At 58.7% G+C, this 14,589-nt stretch overlaps 8 protein-coding genes across 8 annotated transcripts; 5 read left to right on the forward strand and 3 right to left on the reverse strand.

Moving 5' to 3' along the window:
* Positions 1-85: 85 nt before the first annotated feature.
* SDRG_04791 (hypothetical protein) lies at positions 86-1,833 on the forward strand. Its single transcript, XM_008610475.1, has 5 exons — positions 86-349; positions 402-808; positions 856-992; positions 1,043-1,237; positions 1,286-1,833. Exons 1-5 carry the CDS (start codon positions 180-182, stop codon positions 1,703-1,705), a joined length of 1,329 nt encoding a protein of 442 aa, XP_008608697.1. The 5' UTR covers positions 86-179; the 3' UTR covers positions 1,706-1,833.
* Positions 1,834-2,171: 338 nt separating this feature from the next.
* SDRG_04792 (hypothetical protein) lies at positions 2,172-3,001 on the reverse strand. Its single transcript, XM_008610476.1, has one exon. The coding sequence runs from the start codon at positions 2,918-2,920 to the stop codon at positions 2,255-2,257; it is 666 nt and encodes a 221-aa protein (XP_008608698.1). The 5' UTR covers positions 2,921-3,001; the 3' UTR covers positions 2,172-2,254.
* A 1,336-nt stretch (positions 3,002-4,337) lies between these two features.
* Positions 4,338-7,873, forward strand: SDRG_04793 (hypothetical protein). The gene is made up of 10 exons (XM_008610477.1): positions 4,338-4,746; positions 4,796-5,054; positions 5,106-5,816; positions 5,945-6,325; positions 6,373-6,525; positions 6,570-6,710; positions 6,754-6,962; positions 7,013-7,307; positions 7,360-7,608; positions 7,658-7,873. Exons 1-10 carry the CDS (start codon positions 4,349-4,351, stop codon positions 7,766-7,768), a joined length of 2,907 nt encoding a protein of 968 aa, XP_008608699.1. The 5' UTR covers positions 4,338-4,348; the 3' UTR covers positions 7,769-7,873.
* A 361-nt stretch (positions 7,874-8,234) lies between these two features.
* SDRG_04794 (hypothetical protein) lies at positions 8,235-9,185 on the forward strand (the record flags this gene model as incomplete). Its single annotated transcript, XM_008610478.1, has 4 exons — positions 8,235-8,373; positions 8,417-8,571; positions 8,618-8,739; positions 8,783-9,185. 4 exons carry the CDS (start codon positions 8,235-8,237, stop codon positions 9,183-9,185), a joined length of 819 nt encoding a protein of 272 aa, XP_008608700.1.
* A 432-nt stretch (positions 9,186-9,617) lies between these two features.
* On the reverse strand, positions 9,618-10,361 carry SDRG_04795 (hypothetical protein). Its single transcript, XM_008610479.1, has 2 exons — positions 9,873-10,361; positions 9,618-9,817 (listed from the first exon to the last, which is right to left on the reverse strand). Exons 1-2 carry the CDS (start codon positions 10,345-10,347, stop codon positions 9,672-9,674), a joined length of 621 nt encoding a protein of 206 aa, XP_008608701.1. The 5' UTR covers positions 10,348-10,361; the 3' UTR covers positions 9,618-9,671.
* Positions 10,362-10,669: 308 nt separating this feature from the next.
* Positions 10,670-11,828, forward strand: SDRG_04796 (hypothetical protein). The gene is made up of 4 exons (XM_008610480.1): positions 10,670-10,829; positions 10,874-11,058; positions 11,105-11,226; positions 11,274-11,828. The coding sequence occupies exons 1-4, from the start codon at positions 10,706-10,708 to the stop codon at positions 11,686-11,688; spliced, it is 846 nt and encodes a 281-aa protein (XP_008608702.1). The 5' UTR covers positions 10,670-10,705; the 3' UTR covers positions 11,689-11,828.
* Positions 11,829-12,055: 227 nt separating this feature from the next.
* Positions 12,056-13,638, forward strand: SDRG_04797 (hypothetical protein). Its single transcript, XM_008610481.1, has 10 exons — positions 12,056-12,177; positions 12,225-12,280; positions 12,326-12,405; positions 12,445-12,597; positions 12,652-12,735; positions 12,776-12,843; positions 12,892-12,956; positions 13,014-13,164; positions 13,212-13,413; positions 13,468-13,638. The coding sequence occupies exons 1-10, from the start codon at positions 12,083-12,085 to the stop codon at positions 13,513-13,515; spliced, it is 1,002 nt and encodes a 333-aa protein (XP_008608703.1). The 5' UTR covers positions 12,056-12,082; the 3' UTR covers positions 13,516-13,638.
* SDRG_04798 (hypothetical protein) lies at positions 13,573-14,298 on the reverse strand (the record flags this gene model as incomplete). The annotated part of the gene is made up of 1 exon (XM_008610482.1): positions 13,573-14,298. One exon carries the CDS (start codon positions 14,296-14,298, stop codon positions 13,573-13,575), a length of 726 nt encoding a protein of 241 aa, XP_008608704.1.
* Between the last annotated feature and the right edge of the window lie 291 nt (positions 14,299-14,589).

Here is a 14,589-nt window from a genome sequence, read left to right on the forward strand (position 1 = left end):
GACAGTCTCGACACGGCCACGTCTCTCCAAGCAGCGTCGATGCTTGCGGTCTCATACAAGGATAAAGGCTTGAAGTTTGGCTCACAAGCTCGCTGCCGCTTCAAAATGGCGTGCCTTTAGCCAAAGCTACCGCGCTGTGATTGGCTCGCATCGTCGACCAACCCATTTTGCTGTGCAAAATGGGCAAACGTCGCCGCCGTGGACCGGTGACGCCGGTGCGGCCGACGCCAGCTCCGGCGCGTCACAGCAGCGCGTCGTGCGTGCATCAAGTGCTCTTTGAGGCGACGTTCCTGCACCTGATTGTGCAGTTCCAAGGCGGCGTCTTTTTGCCGCTGGTGCCCCGCTATCGGTGCGACGCTCGTTGTCGTCTCGGCATTTGGCTCATGCGCGCGCTTGCGTAGGGCCTGGTCGCGCGCCTTTCTTGAGCCAAACGGCATTGACGACCGCGCGCAGCGATCGTTGCGGCTGCGATCGCGCGGCGACGCTCGCTACGTGTTGCACGCGGCGGTTGTCGAAAACGAGCTCGCGCTCGTCGGGCTTCTCCACCGGTGCCGGCCAACGCTCTTTACGCACGATGCGGCCGACTTGGCCGCGGCGCACGGCCACTTGCGCGTCTTGCAGCTTCTGTTCGAGCTCCATATCGTCGGCTCGTTCGATGCGCTGGACCTCGCCGCCTCGAACGGGTGCTTTGCCATTGTGAAATGGCTCGTACAAGCCAAAGCAGCGGCAACGTCGGCCGCCATCGATGGCGCCGCAACCCACGGGCACTTGGATATCGTCAAGTACCTTGATCGGCACGGAGGCTTTGGTAACGTCCTGCACGTTTTTGTCGATTGCCGACGACTTACCGTGTAGCGGCTACGACGGCCGCGATGGACGGTGCAGTCGCCAACCACCACGGATCGGTTGCGAAGTACCTCCACGACCGGCGCAGCGAAGGCTGTACAACAGCGGCCATGGACGCAGCAGCCCTCCACGGGGATCTGGCCATGGTACCTCCATGCAATACGGCGTGCACAGGTCGTCACGTGGCATGTTGTAGGTGGCATTTCTGCACGAACACCGAAGCGAAGGCTGTACGACACAGGCGATGGACCAAGCAGCCGGACACGGCTTCCTTCCCGTCGTAGCCTACTTGCACGAACACCGACTCGAAGGGTGCACGGCGAGCGCAATGGACGAAGCTGCCGCCGCCGGCCACTTGGCCGTTGTCCAGTACCTGCATACGCACCGCGAGGTTCATTCACGTTAATGCGACGACATATCTTGATAGATGCTTGCATAGGAAGGGTGTACGAGTCATGGGCTGGACTATGCCGCCAAGAACGGTCACCTCAAGGTCGTACAGTACCTGCATTCACACGCGCTTGCTACGTGCTCGCCGCTCGCCATCGAGTTTGTTGCTGCGGCTGGCGGCCTTGAGATGCTAACGTATTTGCACAAGAGCTGCAAGGCTTCGGCCTCACCTGTCGCCCTCGAGCTCGCCGCGCGGCACGGGCACGTCAACCTCGTCAAGTATCTGCACGAGCAAGGACTGGTCGCGGGAACGCCGCGGGCGATGGAGCTCGCGATTCAGTTTGGTCATCTTGGCGTCGTCAAGTACCTGCACCAGCAGCGCCTGGTCAAGATGTCGAAAGCGTTGATGCAAGTCGCGCTCGCGTATCAACAACAAAAGATCCTCCAGTACCTCCGCCGCAAGTACTAGTAGATCGACACGTTTTGTGCTTCAACCAACAAGTATATACTAGTCGAACTGCGAGTAGTCAACGAGCAATAAGTTCTTGGCCATAATTGCTCTCGAGGCTGTGCTTCTAGCGCACAGTCCAATTTTGCCGAGATCGCCACGACTCGTCGAGATATACCATGGACATATCGTATCCCGAGAACAAAGTAAAGTTACTTTGTTCACAAAAGTTTCGATTTCGGATCGCCAAGCCTTACGCTGGCCGTTGCGGTGCATGGCCAAAGTGTAGCAAATGGTGGAAAATGCTGGGATTATGTTCAACGGCCCACGACAAGTCGCTCGTGATGTACAGATGTTCAATGTGCTGATTTGCGGTATTCCAGGGCGCTGGTTGATTTTTTAATGAATTGATTTGAATAAAATGGCAATTTCGAAACCACGCTCGATGGCATTATGAGTTGCTGACGCCAACGTCAAACCACTAGCATGTACCCTTTGTCGAACGACGCCAATAAGTCTCGAAACGATTATTGAAGTAGTATTAAATGTATTGACGGCAAAAATCTTGACCTATGCGGATGTGGTCTCGGTCGCGAGGCTCACCCAGCCAAGGATCGTCTCGTTCGAATGAAAGTTTTGGATCGTATAGTGCGAGTGCCCGTCCGTCACGACGCGGAGCCGGCGCGAGTATGCCTCGGTCCAGATCGTATCGTCCATGTTTTGCTCAATGATGTCCACGTGGCTGTCCGTGACGCCGACGATGACGGCGACGTGGCCCGTGTATGTGTTGATGCCGCCGTGGTTCCATATGAGGAGGCTGCCTTTCGTCGGCCGCGTCAGACTGCCGTTGCGATGGCGCGTCACAGGCGTCAAGAAGCGGGTCGCTACGTTGGCGAAGCGCGTCGTTGGCTCGAAAATCTCGTACGCAAAGCCAATCGACTCGAATGTGACACCGAACTGCACGAGGAGGTACCGGCGCGCGAGCTCTACGCATTGCCAGCGCACGCCTGTAAAGTGGCCGTTGTGGAAGTGGGACTTGAAGTTGCCGCGGTTCCCGCCACGGCTCGAGTACACCTCGACTCCGTCGCGCGTGCCGAGGAGCGTGCCGAACGGCGAGGCGCGGCGGCGCGCAGCAAAGCTGGCGTCGTCGAGGCAGATCTCGGGGGACGCTGTCGTGGCGTGCTTGAGCGCGCTCGTCGGGCTCAGCGGCGCCGAGTGTGTGGCTGTGTGGGTCATGGGCACTTGGGAAATGAGCTTGGGCGAGAATAAGATGGCGTCCTCGTCCGGCGGTGCCGGCGTGATGTCAGTCGAATTCCGCTTGTTCGTTGGCAGAAGATTCGACGAGGATCGAGGCCATTGGGTAGAATGCGCCAATCATCACACTGTATCGTTGGGAATCATTGGTACTGACACAGGATTGGCTATATTCTAGCCAATCCGGTGCGAGCATTAGAAAGTGCAATTACATGTGGGCCCCGTCACGTCGCTCTGACCCGACGGCAGACCCGACGACCGCTCCATGGGCTTAAAGAACCGCGTGATCGCTTCGGACAAGTAGGAAGTACCTACTAGAGACGGTGCGTGCGAGGATGCTGGCGCTACCCGTCTCCGGAGTCGAGAGATCTCGCACCGTTCTACACCAGCGCGAACGAGGTGTTTTGGGTGCTGGCAAGGCCACAAGTGTATTGGCTTCTTGAGTAGGAGGTCAAGAAGTGTCGAGGTCGCTGGCTCGCTCACAAGGCCGTTGCCCACCCGGCGTGCATACGTCGAAGCGCGTTCGTCTCGGAGAACCGCAGGATCCAAACCCCGAACCGCAGATCCCGTCACGCACTGGCATCTGTCCTGCGGTGCTGTCAGATTTGGCCAAGAGAAGAGCTGATTCGACTCATTTGAGATGCTCATCACTGAAAGACTGCAAATGCCCCTCGTCAAGTTATGGTTTTTCGATCCGGAATAAGCTTGCCAGCATTCCCACGCACAAAGATGATTGTTGAATCGTACAAACTGCGCCCCAAAACGCGCTCCCAACGACGCTGCTGCGAGATCACACGTCGCAGCCTTTGCACACTCCGACTACGCATCGACTAGCATCCGCCTGGTAGTATGAGTAGCACTCGGTCTCGTCGATTTGTGCCCTTTGCGACGTCGGTCGTGTCCAACGCTGTGCCCGTCCGCGTTGCACTCTGGACCGCCCTACACTGTACCGACGGGATCATTGCCTATCGATTCGTGATATTTGTCGCCAAGTCAAAAATTCGTGTATCGCCGGAAAATAAGCCGAATTTGCGAATTTGCTCAGGCGGCACGCATGTGGTTTGGTGGATTCTTGACCATTTCTACACGTCGTCTACGCCCGAATCAGGACGCCATCTTAGCATCGACGCGCGAGTTGGTCGTCACGCGCTCTCGGATAATCACTAGGCGAATGGCATATATTTGTCATGTCGTCGACGACTCTAGTCGTCCCTCCACGACCTCCACGGCCTCGGTGGCGGCCGCGCGATTGACTGCGCGGGTCGTTTGCCTGTTGGGGCGGAATGGCACTGTCGCAATTTTATTTTATTCCAATATAAATGCCAAGGTATAAAAAAGACAGGCGACCACCAGCTGGCATGTTACCAGCGAGTTGGCAGTGGCAATGTCAAATTTTGATTTCGACCAAGCATGGCACGCCAGCAGCGGTCGGCGTCGGCGTCCGACGCAGTCCTCGAGAAGGAGCAGCAGATGCACGTGCGCCAGCTCCTCGGGTCCGACTCGGCGGCGATGGCCTCGAGCGCGCTCCGGCGCATCGCGGCCCTTGATCACGTTGTGCTCTTTAAGCTCGTGCAGTTTGTGCTCTTCCTCGATTTCTTCATCAACCTCGTCGCGACCACGATGACGTCGCAGTACACGTTCTTTGAAGTCGCCAAGCACACGCGGCTCCTCTCGACGGCTGCCGTCGGCCTCTGCGCGCTCGAGCTCCTCCTGCGCATCGCGTGTCTCGGCCGCCATTTCTGGTCGTCGGTCGTCTCGTGCCTCGACTTGGCGGCGTACGCGCTCATGGCCGCGCTGCTTGGCTGCCGGTACGTCTGTCTCGTATGACGTTGTCGATGAAGCGACGTGGATGTCTAGCTACTGGAAGAAGGACAACCGCGACAACTGGCTCATTGATTTGAACGGGAAGGAGCAGGACGAGTACCATGACAAGTTCAAGATCAACCAGATCGAACAGTACTTTGCGGCCGCGTACGTCTTTGCGGTCGCGCTGCGCTTCGTGCTCAAGTCGCAGGCCCGCGACTACTCGCTCTCGCTGCAGACGCCGGCGCAAGCAACGACAATCTCGGTCGCGTCGCTCAAATCGACGCTGCGCTCGATGCCGGGCATGACTCAAGTGCGTCATCCAGTCTCTCTCCATATTCCTGCGCTCATAACAATGGCGTAGGAAGCGCTCTCGTTGATGACGACGGACCTCGCGATCCTCTGCGGCGACGACGACGGGCTGCTCACGACCACGGAATTGCAGCTCTTCCTCGAAAAAGCCGTGCTGCACCGCCCGGCCGACATGTCGATCAACGTGTTTCTTCAGCACCTCCAGAGCCTCGACACGACGCCGGTCGTCGCCTATGGCATCCAAGACGTCCTCGGCTCGACGTACCGCCACTGGTCCAACCAGAAGGCGCTCATGTTTGCGACGTTCCTCATCGTCTTCTTCCACGCGACGCTCGTGCCCATCCTCGCCTACCTGCTCCAGATCCTCGGCGATTACGCCTTTCCTGTGTCGTCGCTCACCATGTACAAGACGGGCGAAGGCATCAAGCCGTATCTCGAGCACGAGCTGCGCTTCAACAACAAGACGCTTGACGACACTGGCACGTACATTGATGTCCCCGGTGTCAAGCCCAACAAGACACTCACGATCGGCCTCGCGGGTCTCGGCGGGCTCTGCGTGCCCTTTGTCGTGCTTGATGCGTTCATGGGCTTTTGCCAGTCTCGGCTGCTGTCCCGCGCCACCGAGTCGATCCAGAACCGGTTGGTGTCGCTCTTGCTGCACGAGTCGACGGCCTTTTACGCCATGCGCTCCGAAGGCGACCTCAACAACCTCTTTGCGTCTGACGTCGCACGCGTCAACACGCTCTGGCAAGCCGTGTTTTGGGTACGTGTGGTGCTCATCCAAGTTTTTTGTGTATTTTCCCGCGATTTCAGAGAATTATTCTCTAGTTTTCAGAGACATATTGCTGATATTTGCAGCGAATGTCAGTGGCTCACTTGTGTGTGGTGTAGAATTTCATCTACCCCGTCGTGTCGATCACGCTCGGCTTTGGCGCGCTCTTCTTCTTTGAGCCGACGATCGCAATCATGAGCTTTGGCTTTGTCATCATCTCGGTCATGTCCGGCCCGCGGACCTTTGCGTCGACCCAGTCCCAAGCCTTTGGCTCCAAGTCGGCGTTCGCGGCCGCCGAGTTCCAGAACGCGGTCGGGTGCCATAAGGTCGTCCGCGCGTACCGCATCCAGACGCCGCTGCTGCGCAAGTTTACCGACACGATCGACACGCTGCGTGAAGCGCAATTCCGCAACGACTTCTGGAGCGGGCTCGTCCAGATCTACGTCGAGTCGGCCATGTTCCTCTTTGTTGCGATCATCACGTGCGGCATGGCGGTCAAGGTACCGCGTGGGAAGCGTGTACGGGCGGTGCTGATACGTAGGGGTAGGTGTGGCAAGGCTACATGACAGCCGGTGACTTTTTCTCGGTGGTGACGCTTCTCAGCCGCGTCTCGACGCCCGTGACGGTCCTCGGTGGCTTTATGCGTGTTGCGATTGGCAATGCCGCCAGTCTCCAGCGCCTCGACACCATTTTGTACCAGGTAGATCCCGCCTCAAGCGATGGCCAACGACGTGACTTGTGTAGCGCTACGCGTCGGCGCCGACGACGGACGACCTTCCGTCGCTGCCGCTGCTCACATCGTACATTCGCTTTCAGCACGTGTCGTTCCAGTACCCGAGCTCGGACGCGCCGATCGTGCATGACTTCAGCGCTTCGATTCCGCTGGTGCGCATTTTTTTTTTTGATTTTTTACGAAATTTGGGCGTAGGGGCACTATGTGTGCGTGGTCGGACCCAGTGGCTGCGGCAAGAGCTCGCTCCTCAATGCGCTCTTGCAAGTCTACCCGCTGAGCGCAGGCTCGATTCTCTGGGACGCGTCGCCCATCGCCAACTACTCGCAGGCCAGCCTCTTGAGCCAAGTGGCGGTCGTCTTCCAAGACGGCGGGATCCTCAACGGCACGATCCTCGACAACATTCGGTGAGTCGTGACGACAGCTCAGTAGACAATATTGATTTGTCTATCTATAGCTACGGCCGGCCCACCGCTACGCTCGAAGACTGCATCGAGGCGGCCCGGCTCGCCAACTGTCATGCGTTCGTGTCGCAGCTGGCGATGCAGTACGAGACCGTGGTCGGCCAGCACGCCGACGTCTCGCTCAGTGGCGGTCAAATGCAGCGCATCTGCCTCGCGCGCGCCCTCGTGCGCAAGCCCAAGCTCTTGATTCTCGACGAAGCGACGTCGGCGCTCGACACGGAGACGGAGGCGCAGGTGGTGGCGACGCTCAAGAAGCTCACGACGTCGTGGGGCATGTCGATTCTTTCGGTACGGCTTTCGCTGTTTGTGAAATTTGAGAATCCAAACTCGAATTGTGTAGGTGACGCACCGCCTCGCGACGACGCAATCGGCCGACAACATTCTCGTGCTCCAGAACGGCACGCTGGCCGAAGAGGGCTCGTATGCGGCGCTCATGGCCAACCCGTTTGGCGTTTTCCGGGAGATGGTGCAGAAGAAGGCGTCGGACGGCAGCCCGCGCCCGTCGGCTGCGCCCAAGTCGGACGAAGAAGCCATGTACCTCTCGGAAGAAGCTCTCGGCGCCTTTACGCGCGGCCTCGAATCGCGCGTGGTACATTTTCTCTTTTTTTATGGACAAGTTGTCTTATGAAATGGACTAGAGTTCGCGCCGCAGCTCGCGCGCCGAGAGCCAAGACAGCCGCTCCAAGAACCCGTCGTTTTTGAACGTGACGACCGAGGAAGGCGCGCGGGATAGCTACATTGTCATGTAGTCATACCCTTGTGCATATCTATAATCAACAAACCGGGACGCTGCGACACTTTTGGTTGGGATTGTCCTATGAGGATATGCTCGCATCGACGCGGCTTCCATCGCATGGAGCGTCCGTCGTAACGTGTGTAGTGTGTCGTTGTACTTTGCGCCTCTGAAGAGCCTCAGACGCCTCCAGGACAGCGCACTCCTTTGTGAAGACCGTCTTACCCTAACCCTTGTTCACCCCGAACCCTTGGGCGGCCTCGATAACATCTACTGCACTCCCCGTTCAGGGTGTCGAGCAAGTCCGCAACACTGCCACTAGGACAATGTGATGGATCACGTCTGTCAGTGGAGCGACAAATCCCCGTGCAGACATTGCAGTCCACTCGGGCACTATGCGCGTTAAACGTACCTTTAACGTGTATAAAACCCATTTGAACGGTGGCGCCTTTTTGCCGCTAGTGGTTTCAGAAGAAAGGGCAATGAGCCTCCACGAAGCGCGTTTGCACGCGACTGAGAACGTGGCAACCAGCGACGTGCAAGTCGACGTGATGGCCGCCAACGCCAACAACCCACGCGCGCTGGGCTCGACCAAGCTGCTCGGCCACGACGTGAGCTCGGGTAGGCGATTCAGCGCCAGGAGACGGCATGACGGCTTCTGTAGCAAAGCTACCGAGCGTGCACTCGGGCATCACGCGCATGCAGAGTCTCTTTCGCGATCGGCAAACGCAACTCGTGTCCAAGCACAAGGTCGAGAACGAGGAAGCCCAGCGGCAGCGCCTCCAGGCGATTTGGCAGCTCTTGGTCACAGGATTTGAAGTACGTACAACTCACCTCTGCGGGGACTCTGACGCCACGTGTGTAGCTGACCAAGTACCCGAAGGCGGGTCGCGCGCGAAAGCGCGTGTTCTGGCTCACGCTCGACGGCAAGCTGTGCGTCGGTCGCAGCAAGGCTGCAAAGCACGCCGGCAAGTATATGAACCTCTGGTACGTGGTCGCATCCAAGGACATGAAATCGAGGCGCGTGTAGGGACGTGGAGTCGATCGAGAAAGGATGCAGCGCGCCACAGTTTACAAACTCGTTGAGCTGGCGCGACGCCCGCGGAAAGGAGCCAATGTGTTTTTCGATCGCAGCGCGCGCCAAGCACTCGATGGAGCTGCGCTACTTTGCGCTCCAAGTCAACTCGACCAACGTGCGCAACATCCTCGTCGAGAACCTCAGTGTGCTCTTGAGCCAGCTCCACGGTGACGGCGACGGCGACTACCCGCGTGTGGTGCGAAGCCGCCTCGCGCGCCACTTTGCCGCGACCGGCGACGTCCTCGCGCTCGTTGACGTTCGCGCGCTACTGGATCGGGAAGGCTCGGAGCGCGCAGAGAGCCCCGTCAAGGAAGGCGACCACGACAGCGGCGAATCCGACTCGGGGGACGAGTGAACGAGACAGCGGCCGACGATACGCCTCCTAGGATGGACAACTTGTACACGAAAGCAAGCATGAAGATGACAACAATTCAATGGAACGAGAGGTGTGATGTAAGGGAGGCCCAAGAGCGTGGGCGTGGCGATGCCTCGGTGCTCTCAACCCTAAACCGCGCGACAACGGCGTCAAAGTTGCATTGTCGAAGGTGACGAGTAGGCTAGCTAGAGCAGCCATGCGACTCGTACAAAGTGTCTACTTGTATGGCGAGACGGAAGGTTACTGCAGCTCCAAAATGACGCTGAGAGAAAGCCACAAGAAGTCGTCTCAACCGAGGCTTTGGCAGCGCAGGAATCAAGCTGCTTGCGGCTCTGAGAAGCTCCCATGCAAGGAATATTTTTCCTTGCATATGGCACGTGAGAGGGATATTGCCGCTGCAGGCGTATCGTCCTTGTTGGGCTCATCGATCGAGTCGTAATGGTACAGTCTACTTAGTAGTTAATCTCAGACGCGCTCCGACGCTTTGTGTTCGTGGTCGTCTGCGCATTTCGGCCGCACTGGCTGGCGCAAGACAAAGAGTGTGAATGGATTCGTGGGGCTGCAGAACGCCAGCTTCGTGGTCGGCGGCGCACGCTGAAAGGCCTCGGCACCTACGTCATGTCAAGTGCGTCATGTCAAGATTCATCTCTCGCTCGAGCCTCGGACCTGGTACTTGGACGATCGACGGGGTCTCAAGCGCCATGACGCTAGCGTGCAGTGCCCGCGAGTTGGCAAACGCGGCAGAGTAAAATGACTCGAATTCGTCAAAGCCGACGCTGCAGAACGTCCACTTGAAGCGACCGTGCCCGACGAGGCCGCCGCCTGGGACCGGCGCCACGACACCTTCGTATACAGGTCGCCCAAGGAGCGGCGTGCGAAACTGGTGATTCGCAAAGATCGCATACAGCGGCAGCGAGAAGCTGCGAAAGTGGCGGTTCGACGCATCGAGCTCGACGTAGACAAGCCGGTACGCTGAGAGGAAGAGCCGCCCGCGGCTGCCGACGTAGACGCCGCCTTCGCCGGGGTACCCGCTGCCGCTCGTGATGGCAAATGCGACGTCGCTGAGCACAAAGTCAAAGCGCTCAAAGGGCGAGACCAGCATCGGCGTCATGTCGGCGAGCAAGATTGGATCCGCCGACATGGTTGCTGCGGAATGGCAAAGTGCATGCCATTGGATAAAAAGTTGGCTTTTTCGCTGTTGTGATTGGCGGAACATTCTCGCTGACTCGAAACTCGTCGACCGTACTCCAGTACTCCGCTACAGATGAATCAAGAGGGCGGCGCTGCTATCCTTGTGGACAAAGTCAAGCAGTGCAAAGAAGACCTGGCTTTCCGCACGGGCTATCTGCAGGAGGCATCGGTGCGCACTGCGAATGGCCCCGATTGGACAAAATGCAATACGATGATAGGATCGGATTGGCCAGACGCGATATTTTACGCGGTTTTGATTGGGCAATGGGACGGCCGCAATATCTTGCAGCGAAAAACCGACGAGCGCAATGCTGGCAACCGACGTGGCGACCACCGACGCAGCCCCGCCATCGCCGCCGCGGCAGCGCCGCATGAGCATGGGCGTTAACCTCCATGGTCCATCGCAGCCCATGACCCGCGTCTTGAGCATGAGTACGTGGAGGCGTGCAAGCAGGCCTCATGACACTGCGTGGTAGTGACAATGCGGTCGGTGGCCGTGCTGCATGGCCTTCAAGGCGTCTTTGGCACCAAGTCGACAGAAGCGTCGTCGCAGGCAGTGGTCCCCAAGGAGACAACAAGTGGTCGTCCGTCCAAAGTCGAGCACGATCTTCACCTGCGCCGCATGCAGGCAATTTGGCAGCTCTTCGTGCAAGGGTTCGAGGTGCCTCTGTTTTGATATACTGGCACTACGATGCTGCCTCTTCTAGCTCATCAAGTACCCCAACAAAGGGCGCCCGCGGAAGCGCATTATCTGGCTCACACTGGACGGCAAGCTCTGCGTCGGCAAGGCCAAGTGCGAGAAGGACGCCAAGAAGTTTGTCTTTCTCTGGTACAACATTGCTCCGTCCGCTCTGTCTACGACTTACGCTGCGGCAGGGACATTGAGCACTTCAGTAAGGGCTGCAACGCGCCGCAGTTTGCAGAGTCGGGCTCGTGGCGCGAGTCAAAGGGCCGCGAAATGCTCTGCTTTTCCATCGACGCGCGTCCGCACGGCGGTAAAGTCCACAGCTTTGCGCTGCAAGTCGCGTCCAACACGGTGCGCAACCTCCTCTGCGAGAACGGCAGCCAGCTCGTCCAAGCGCTCCGCGGCGACGCCGACGGCGAGTACCCGAAAGCCGCGCGCATCAAGATCGCAAAGCACTATGCGTGCACGGGCGAGGTCCTCGCGCTCTCAGAAATCCGCCTCGTCATGATGCGCGAAGGCTCCGAGCTGGGCACGCTCCTCGACGAGAAAGACGTCGAGATCGTGAACGACGACAACGCGGATGACTCGCCGTCCGACGACGAGTAGCAGGAGACAGTTAGCTCGCTTATTGGATTCGATAAACGACTTCGACGATGGCCAGAACACGGCAGCGCTGGCTTCGTTGGTGCTGTCTACCTCGAGCAGAGACCAACTTTGCTGGGCTTGGAGTGGCCTTTATATCCGTGGATACTTCCTCACATGGAGCCATCTTGAGATAACAGTTGCCGCATATAGCGCCAGCGCTACCACCCGAGCAATATACAGTCTAGATGCTCTCGAGCTGGGCAAGGCAGCAGTTCTAGCATGGGAAGAGGAAGGATGATGACGCATCGAGCCGAGTTCATCATCGGCGGATCGCGAAATGCTCGAAATTGCACTTTCCACCGTATCCGGCGTCGCGATATCCGGATTGCTCACATGGGCACACAAAGACGGTGGCATGAAGCTCGACACGAACGCGGACGAGTGGCTGCTCTCCGTGGCCTCGCTCCTCGCGCCCGACAGTCTCTCGGTCAACCCGAACGAGCTCGAAACGTACGCCTGCATTGTCCACGTATCACTTGGCTGCAGGACGCGCGTAGGTCGCCCAAAGAGCAACGCGAAGCAGCCGCGTTGGCCGCCAAGAAGACGCTGCCAGGTACACCACCAGCGTGCGATGCCTCCAAAGCTGATGATGCTCTAGGCGACATCATTGTCGTGACGACCAACGGCGTCGCGTACTCGTCTGTGCGCCACCTCTGCGACCAGCCCCACGACCACGCGGTGGGCCTGCTCTGCGCAACAGCATCTGACATACCGTAGCTCATTGTGGTGAGCGAGACCGAAGCGCTGCACGTGGGCCCGCCCAAGGCCATCTTGATCCCGCTCGAGCGCGTGCTTTTGCCCAAGCGGCAGCCGGCCATCTTCCGCGTGCCGTCCATTGGCGCGTCGCCCGCGGCCCAAGCGCTCGTGGCGGTAGCCTTCGTTCTGGGCCCTGGCACCGATCTTAGCGCTATGGTGGCTGCATAGAAGTACGCTCGTCAGTTTGTCGGTACGCCGTACAACGTCTCGCGTGTCCTGCAGCTCATCACATCGCTCGCCACGCACAACGCCGTCTGTCGAGTCCTCGCCGCCAAGCTGACGCCGCGCGTAGGTCAAAATGATGCCCTTTCAGAAGCTACCGACACCGCACGAGGCGTGGATCTGCACGGATGCAATTCTGTACGTCTTTGGTATCGACCTAGCGGCAGCTGAGTAGGGTGATCGTAGCGCCCTCCTCGCCGCCGTGTCGCCAACGTTTCAGGACCAGCTCAAGAAGGCAGCGCCACGCCTAGGTACCCTATTCCTCGTTCTCTATCGACAAATGAACTGCAATCGTGAACATACTACAGAGTTTGCCAAGCTCGGGAGCGCGACGCTCAACGATATTTTGTCGCTCAAGCACCTCGGGATCACCGAGCGCGTGTATCTTCCGCCGACCACGTTCACCGTGCAGCCGTCGTCGCAAATGGACGTTCAAGCGCTCGTCCACGCAGCGTACACGTAACGTCATCCATATCGACGGCGCGCACGCCACTGCATGTGCGTAGGCAATGGCAAGAGCTGCCCGATTTGGACACGCTCCAAATGTATATGGACGCCGGCATTGCGTACCTGGCGCACCGGCTGGCGCGGCAAAAGCCCCGGGACTTTGAGCGCCAACTGCGGTCGCTCGGGTACATTCTCGTGCTGCTCGCGCTCCTGAAAGGCCATTCGTTTTTCCTACTGCTGATGCGCCGCTACCTCCAAGCCGTATACCTCTTCTATGGACCACTGTTGCTTCATCTCGTGTCTCTGGGCGTATAGATGCTACTCAAGCACGTTGCGGGCCACGTCTTGCGCGCCAAACTCTAAGATCTCAGATCTCAGATCGTCGGATTGAAATATTGAAACTATCGAAGGATCGATCTTTCAAAAGTTAAACTTGAAGGTCGCGTCCGCACTACTACTGCCTTCCGACAGCGGCTTCTTCTTGACCGGGTGCGCGACGATGCGCTTGCCCTTGCCGTAGCGCAGCTGCATTTTCTGAACTTCGGACGAGTTGTCGGTGGCTTTTCGAAGCGTCACAAAGGTCGTCGTGCCCGACGGGTCCTTGGGCTCGGGCACGATGGGCGCCGGCGCCGGCTTCTTCTGCTTGGCCCATGCTTTCACGGGCTTCTTCTTCTTTGTCGGCTCGGGCGCCAATTCGGCGAGCTCGGCCTCGGAAAAGCTAGGCTTGTCAAAGCTAAAGAGGAACTGAAAATCGGACGATGCCGGCGCGGGCGCCGCCACTGGCGCGTCCACAACTGCTGGCGCCGTCTTCGTCTTCTTCTTCTTCTTCTTTGGCTTCTTCTTCTTGGTACTCGCACTGGACGGCGCGCTCGAGTCGGCGACCGTGACTGCCTCGAGCTGCGTCGCCACGTCGGCAACGGTCGTCGCCGCTGCCTTCTTTGTCGGCTTCTTGGGCGGTGCGGGCGCGTCTGTCTGGAAGGAGAACTGGAAGCCGGGCGGCGGCGCCGGCGACGTCTTCTTGAAGTGGTCCGCGAGCTTGGCGGTCGCCATCAGGTTGCGCTCGAAAATTGAGTTGGCCACCAATTGGGGCCAGCGGGATATGATCCGGATAATTTGCCTGATCCGGAAGATTGCCATGACTGGCATCGCACCTTGCACTTGATGCGGCCGGCGTGGTCGGTGCCATGTTGGTAGGTAGACGCAGTATGGACTCCGGTCCCATCGAGACGAGTGCAAAGGGCGCGCGGCGTTTCCGTGTTGGCGGTGGACGCGTCCAGCGCGTGCTTCGATCTGCTGTTGGTGCCCAGGTCGTCTGATGTGCTCTCGAAGATGCACGCCCAATGTTGCTGCCCAAAGGAGCCCGTTCGCCGAGCGTGGCCAGTGCGCGAGGTATGCGGTAATAGCCTACCGCAGTGTGACACCCAAGCATTACATGGA

Source organism: Saprolegnia diclina, assembly GCF_000281045.1.
Source record: "Saprolegnia diclina VS20 unplaced genomic scaffold supercont1.12, whole genome shotgun sequence".
Lineage (NCBI taxonomy): Eukaryota > Oomycota > Saprolegniomycetes > Saprolegniales > Saprolegniaceae > Saprolegnia > Saprolegnia diclina.